Source organism: Penaeus monodon, chromosome 33 (genome assembly GCF_015228065.2).
Source record: "Penaeus monodon isolate SGIC_2016 chromosome 33, NSTDA_Pmon_1, whole genome shotgun sequence".
NCBI lineage: Eukaryota > Metazoa > Arthropoda > Malacostraca > Decapoda > Penaeidae > Penaeus > Penaeus monodon.
This window is the reverse complement of record NC_051418.1, coordinates 30,852,660-30,852,895: the sequence shown is the minus strand read 5'-3', so window position 1 is coordinate 30,852,895 and position 236 is coordinate 30,852,660. Positions and strand designations below refer to the sequence as shown.

The 236-nt window shown below is 63.1% G+C and overlaps 1 protein-coding gene across 1 annotated transcript in view; it reads left to right on the top strand.

Annotated features, from left to right (window-relative positions):
• The window catches only part of LOC119594333 (heat shock 70 kDa protein 12A-like), a gene marked incomplete at its 3' end in the record, with an annotated part of 15,558 nt that overhangs the window by 12,665 nt on the left and 2,657 nt on the right, over positions 1 to 236 (top strand). The window contains 1 exon segment of the mRNA XM_037943392.1: positions 11 to 222. Coding sequence (XP_037799320.1) covers positions 11 to 222 — 212 coding nt within the window.

Sequence of the window (236 nt, the reverse complement as noted above, 5' to 3'; positions counted from 1 at the left end):
TCCGTCGTAGGCGTGGACGTGGAGTTCGAGCGCCTGCTGGAGACCCTCTTCGGCAGCGACTTCCTCAGCGCCTTCCGTCGGCAGCGCCCCGCGGCCTTCGTGGACCTCATGATCGCCTTCGAGTCACGCAAGAGGAACGCGTCGCCCTTCAGGGAGAACCCGCTGAACATCGCGCTGCCATTCTCCTTCATCGACCTCTTCAGGAAGTTCCGCGGGAAGGATGTGAGTCAGGAAGC